General features: G+C 40.8%; 1 protein-coding gene across 2 annotated transcripts in view; it reads right to left on the bottom strand.

Moving 5' to 3' along the window:
• Positions 1–5,982: 5,982 nt before the first annotated feature.
• LOC121191528 (ephrin type-A receptor 7-like) overlaps positions 5,983–6,868 on the bottom strand; it is a 128,096-nt gene continuing 127,210 nt past the window's right edge. For both annotated transcript variants that reach the window (XM_041052692.1, XM_041052693.1), the window contains 2 exons: positions 6,616–6,780; positions 5,983–6,182 (listed from right to left, as the gene is read on the bottom strand). In XM_041052692.1, coding sequence (XP_040908626.1) covers positions 6,068–6,182; positions 6,616–6,780 — 280 coding nt within the window. In that variant the 3' untranslated portion in view covers positions 5,983–6,067. The remainder of the gene's footprint in view (positions 6,183–6,615; positions 6,781–6,868) is intronic.

Below are 6,868 nucleotides of genomic sequence, written 5' to 3'. Positions count from 1 at the left end.
TCTCCCCTTTATGCCGCTCACTTTAATCTTCACACGGAGCAGAGGGAGCGAGGGATAGAGGGAGGACAAGAAGGGGAGAGGGCTCTCAACGCACAGCCGGGAATCACTAATGTCTTTACAGAGGTGTCGTCTGCTTTCCCATGTGCCTCTTTGAATCCTTTTACCTCTTCCACTACCTCTATGGCATTTCTTCCTCTTACAGTTCTGGCAGCTTCCTTTACAAAAAGAAAAAATGTTCTTTGTTTTTAAACTCCAAAAATGTCTGTTTTAATAAGGTTTGATCATATAGCAATCAAGCAGATGCATAAAGCCCAGGGCTCAGTGCACAGGGCTGCACATAACTATTTTCATCACTGATTAATCTGACAGCTATTTTATATAAAACAGAAAACAGCTAATCCACAGATTTGAATAGCTGGAGCCTGAAAATTAGGGATAGAACTATTGATTATGTTTTTCAATTGATTGATGAATTATCTGGCCTTTTAAAATGCAGAAAATAGTAAACCAAATCTTGTCCTCTAACTTGTCTTGTCCTCTAACAACACTCAAGACCTCTAAGGTCTTGAGTGTTGGCTTGATTTTGACAAAGGGATAGATTTCAGATAGTACAATCTATATTTTTACATTTTGAAACACGATTTCATTCAATCTCCTGGAAGAATCCCTGCCCGTCTCCCTGCCCCAGTCTCATTTACAGCGAATAAACATGAAAATCTGATTGAAGATTTACGCTCAAACTGTGAGAAGCCAAATAAAACACCCAACTAACACAAACCCCCCTCACCACTGAGGGGAGTTACTGTGGGACATGCTGTTTGCATACTAAGACATCACACTCAAACCAAGAGCATTTCTTATATTGTACCACAAGGGAATAGGTGGCAGACAGCAGTTATTAGGCACGCTCTTTGGTTCATTTAGCATGTGTGCAGAAGCTAAGATGGCTCGTGACCCAGAGCAGGCAGGAGTCAAGTGTCAAGGCTATGAGGATCTCATAATTGATCTCATAATTTATATGTGCAGGAATGTAATTTTTACAGCAATATATTTTTTTTAATTTTATCATTTGTGTCCCTGACAGTACTTTACCTAGAATGACAGCTTACAGCATTGCAATTACTTCACTTTTTAAGTAAAGATTCATTTTTTAATTTGCATGTTTGTTCATCTAAATGAAGCAAGAGCATTTATTCAGAGCTACTGAGTATTATTCACAGAATCTGATGAGCCTGACATAATAGTAAATAAGCTTTTTTTGTGTTTTCTTCATCACATTACATCTTGAATGCAAGCTAGAAATCTACAATAAGCCACCGATAATGAATGATCCAAATCCAGTGCTACTACAGCACGAGTTCAAATGCTGCTCAGCCAGGGTCTGCTAAGCAGCATCTGAAGGAGGTGATGTTTGATTGCGTGGGAGGTTTAGAAAGCTGCAGCCGGTGATGGCTCAGAGATGAAACTCATTAAGTCTCAAACTCCAATCCTCAACTCCAATAAGACTGTAATATAAAAAATATGGATTGCTGCTGCAACTGTATGAGATAAATAAAAAGATCTCATTCTCAGATGTATGCCCATGGGCTGTCAGTACATTTACACATACACAGCATGCACATACACCCAGTTTTATGCACGTACACTGACCCGTGTGAGCAGGGACAGAAGTGTGTACCAGTGCACTCACTTCTGCACACCCACCCAGTTGCCCACAGCAATCCCACGCAAAGTTAATTTGCATTTACAATAATTTCCCATATGCTCAGTGCTGGTCTAAAGGTGGGCGTTGCATAATAAAGCATTAAGTAATATAACCTCAGTCCTGGAGAGAGGGACAGAGAGAGACTTAATAAGTTCACACGGTGGAACTGAGAGAGCGTGTAAGAGAAAACCGTGGACTACAGGTGTGAGCAAGGAGAGGTAACTGGAAAGTTGAACGCTGTCGTATTAACTTTCTAACACGTAGATAAGTACAAGAAGTCCGGACAGTCTGAAGGTTAGGGTTAGACAATTGGGAGATTTCATCATTGAGGGCCCATCCGCCTTTTACTGTGGAGCTCCTCAATGTGGCGGACCTGTTCTCTTAGGCCTTTTAACGTCCAGCTTTCGAGCTAACGGACACCGCACACTTGATCCTGTTCAGACAATTAAACTGAACTTAAGCCCCACCACTCACCTCTCCATCCGGGTGCGACAGGTGTCTCCACTTAACTCACACAACCCACGCCGAGCTGAAGGAACGGATCTCCGGTCTCCACCAGATCAGGGGAGGATAAACAGTTCAAACACTCCGTGGTCACAACAGGTGCTGGATTCCACCATCCCGGTCGACCAACACCTGGCCGAGGACCGCGCCGTGGTCCAAAGCCCATCGGAACAGCCGGTGGAAAACATCCTGGATGAGCACGATTTCCCGCTGCTGTCTTGTCGCTCCCACCCTAACCCCCCTTCATCACTCGCACCATGCGCCACCTGCGACAGGTAACATAGTCCGTCAGAGATTGACGTCCCCCACGTCCTAGTCACTACTGTTTTTGTTCCACCTTGAACAGTCACACATGCTCTGGAGGACTCGGACCCTTTGAGGCCTCTCACAGTTCAGTCATTTCTGTCCACATGTCCACCAAATGGACAGCGTGAATTTTAATAATCTCATATCTATGTGCAAACATAAACCGCAAACTTCTAACCCACACCTAAAGAAAACTCTGCCAGTGACCCTGAATGTGGCACTTCTGAATGTAAGATCTCTTTTAAACAAGACATTAATTATCGACCTTATTGTAGATAATATTGATTGCATGTTTTTAACTGAGACATGGCTCAACAGCCACTCTTACTGAAGCCTTACCACCAAACTACAATTTTTTATTCTTCTCCCTGAAAGGCAAAAAACACGGGGGTAGAGCAACCATCCTATCAGTGTCACTTGGTTTTAAGGACGTTACTTTTGATGAATACACATCTTTTAAATATCACTGTCTTATTTTTTAGCAGCCTGCCTCTACTGTGTATGACATTTCACAGACCACTCAAACAAAGCACTTCTTTTATTTCTGATTTTTCAGAGCTACTCTCCATTATCCTCGCCAAGTACAACAGAGTTATTATTTTAGGTGATTTTAATTTGCATGTGGGCAATCAATCCGACTCAGAATTTGCGTTACTGCATGAATTCTATTCGATATGTAAAGCAGTCTTCTCATGACAAATCCCACAGTTTGGATCTTGTCATAACCCACGGCCTGTCTGCTAATATTTCTTCAGTTGTGGATGCAGGCTTATCTGATCACTTCTGTCTTTTTTACTGTTAATGGTTTCATACAACGGTTCGTCGGGAAACGATATCTTAATAATAAAATTTTAATGATCTTTTTGGTTAGCTTTAACACTAAACTAAGCTCATAGTTTCCACCAGAGAGGAGTGCAAGACAGCGTTTTCAACTGCAAGCTGTCCCGCCCAATTTACATCTTGTGTTGCAATTCTTACAGGATCCTTACTATCAGATAATATATATTTAGCATATTTTTTAAACTCGTAAACATTGATATTCACTTAAACATAAACATTGGAAGGGCTATGTGCAGTTTACTTTCAATTCAAACAGAAGATGAGGACAAAAAAACATTTGCTTGTATTGGAGATTTTTTAATAACACATTTCAATATTGCAACAGCCATCAGATTTTCTTCTAACAGGTAAAAATCATCAAAAACTAACAAAAAAAAAAGAGAAACTTTTTTTTTTTCAGTTTTATATTCCAAACACCAGTGTTTCTCAGCTATGGCCCTAAATTTAAACAAATAAAACCCTTACACAGTGAGCAGATATTATATTCAACACATTGTTCTTCAAACAAATTATAAAAATAGATTTAGCATTTTCAAATACATATTTACAATATTAAACATATCATAATGGTCACAGTAACAGAGACGGAGAAACAATTTGAATTTCATTCATCGTGGTGACGAGGTCCACTTTGTTGTTTGTTCGTGACTGCGTGTGTGTCTTTGTCCTGTGTATGTGTAAAGGGACCATCAGAGTGTTTCTTCAGATATGTTAACATGTGCATGATAACATCTATAAGGACATATGACTTTATTTAATTTGACAAAACAGTTACAGAGAGAGAAAGAGAGTACAAGGAGAACGAACAAAAAAACTTAATTTGTACCAAATACAAACCAGTCACAATATTCTGGTCAAAAATGTGTGTACCCTCTATTGTGAACCTGTATGAGAATCAAATAATGCCCCGATAAACTTCTTCCTTCAAATCTCCCGTACTGAAATAGGACAGAAAAGGCAAGGGGCAGATCACTGTACAGAGAGAATTCTGGAAGTTAACTGGAAAAGAATGTAACCACACAGTATGGCAGAGCGTGACATTAACAGCAACATAGAATTAAACATAATCCAACAGCAACAAAGAAAAAAAAACATCTTTATGACGTTCTGTAATACTGTATTCATACTGCAACACACACACACACACTGTAATGTTTACAGCAAATCCAATAATAATGGACCTAAAATGAACTGTAGCAACCCCAGTGTTCAAGAATACACAGATACTGTGTGCTGACAGTAGAAATCCTCCAGTATTCCTCTCACTTCCTGTCAAAACAACTAATCTGTTCAGGTATAAACTCACAGTCATAATAAATCGACAACAAATTGAAAAGAAACAAAACAAGTAGACAACTGCTTCGCTTAAGATTTTTTTTTTTAAATACTATAAATTAAATAAACCTTCCTAACCTCTTGTCTGAAGAGGTTTGTGTTACAGTCCGTAAACATAAATAAATATGGATAAATAACTGAATCAGGCCATCTTCCAGAGTTGGCCTGCGTTCTATACAGAGTATTTAAACATGGTAGTGAGAGAGCCTTTGGAGAGGAGGATTATGTTGCCGAGATGACATCCAGGAGGCTAATGGGGGAAATTAGATGCTTTAAATGCACAAAGAAAACAACTGGAAAGCGCAGAGGAGTAAAGGAAGATAGTAGGAATAAAGAAACTGAAAGAAGCGAAACAGACAGCGACATACGGCGAACGAATGAACAATCAAACACACATTTTTCAACCCTTTGCTTTACAACTGCATCCTGCAGCGTTTGTTTCACCATCAGTAGCCCCAAAGGAAAAAACAAAGTGGGCTGATGTTCCTGAAAGTACAGTATATCATCACCCACAACTTACTGTAGCTCTGTTCATCCAGTGAGCTGACTTGACGTACTGTATATAGGACCATACAGTATGTTAGACCCGTTCGTTCATCCAACTCTCTCAACTCTTCTAAACTGACTGGACCCTTAACATGGGACAGCACAGTCTTCTCTGAAACCACAGGTTACATTCCAGCCATGTTTAATCTTCAGAAATGTTCCTTTACCATCTGATATGAGATCAGCTCTGATGTACATTGATATGATTCTGTGTCCTCATAGTAAATAAGTTCCAGTTTGATGTGAGCTCAGCTGTGCCAGTTCTGAGGGAGAGTTACTGTATTTGATCAAAGGCCTGTAAAACAGTTCCTGCCTCTGACAATGTGTTGTTTTCAGTGAATCTATGTTGTGGTAAAGGGAAATTCCACCCAAAATGTAAATGTTTCTTTGAGGACTCGTCAGTAACTGGTGTGTTTGCAGCGTAGTAAATCTCTGCCTCCCCCACAGCTCAGAGGTCAGTTTCAGACAGAGCCCGTCCTGCTAGAGACAATATTTCACTGATCCAGAACCAATTATTGACACAGTTACTGAAGGTCAAAGTGCAGAAAGAGGTCACAAAAAAAGTCACATGACATCACTCCTCTGCTATCCCCCAGTCAAAACAGGAATACTGCTTGTCTCCAAGGGGATTCATAGAAAAAAGGAAGGAAGGGATCAAGGAAGGCATGAGGAAGTGTGGGAAGGAGGAGTAAATAGAGGAGTGCGGTTAGCTGAAAGATCTGTGCATCTTTCCTTATGTCTGGAAGAGCTCTCTCTCGTTCTCTCGCTCCTCTTCTCCACCCCATCATCCGCCAGCAGCAGCAGTGTGAGACTCGGTGTGTCGCCTGTTTGCTAGACCTGCACGCCGCGGCCGTGCATTTGGATGACCTGGGCTCTGAGGGTCTGGATGGCAGCCAGTATCAGTTTCTGGTGCTCTAGGGAAGTTATGCCAAGGCTCAGTACATCTCTGTGGACACAGAGATGAAGATTTATCAAGAATAGTTGGAAGGATGTGAAACTTATTGGACTCTTATCATTGGCTCGAGTAAGTGACTTCTAATAATTTTATGCTCAGATTTCCAGGTTCATTTGTTAGCCGTTTATCACTCACAAACTTAGCTCATCTGCTTCATCACTGCGTGGCAGTGGTTTGATAAAATTTGATTCAAAGTGGCTTGGTAACATTAGCAGAGAAGCCAACAACTGTCCTCTTTTCTAACTGAGTCTCTTTCACTTATTTACTTCCTCTTTCCTATCTGCATGTTGAGCAATTATAACAAAGTAATTTCCCTGCAGGGATCAATGAAGTTTTTCTGATTCTGATTGCTCACTCGCTTGGCAGCCCTCTTTAAAACAGGAAATGAAAGGTCACAAAGACAGCGTTGTGTAAAGCTACTCACTGTACAGTCATTCGTGCCACAGACTCCAAGTAGCAGTATCCTGCAGCAGTGAAGTTGTCCTTGTATCGGCCCATGTCCACTGCGTCCAGCCACTCTCCTACTGAGTTAAAGGACGGGAAGGAAGGGAGAGGCCTCTCTGCTAGTGTAATGGATGAACTCAGAGTTCTAAAGGAGAAGAAATAGGGGGTAATTGTTCAGAGACAGGAAATTTATAGAAATTAATGAATACAGCCATTCATTTACTGAGCCTGAC

This window comes from Toxotes jaculatrix, chromosome 13, assembly GCF_017976425.1.
Source record: "Toxotes jaculatrix isolate fToxJac2 chromosome 13, fToxJac2.pri, whole genome shotgun sequence".
Taxonomy (NCBI): Eukaryota; Metazoa; Chordata; class Actinopteri; family Toxotidae; genus Toxotes; species Toxotes jaculatrix.
This window is presented reverse-complemented; position numbering and strand designations above follow the sequence as displayed.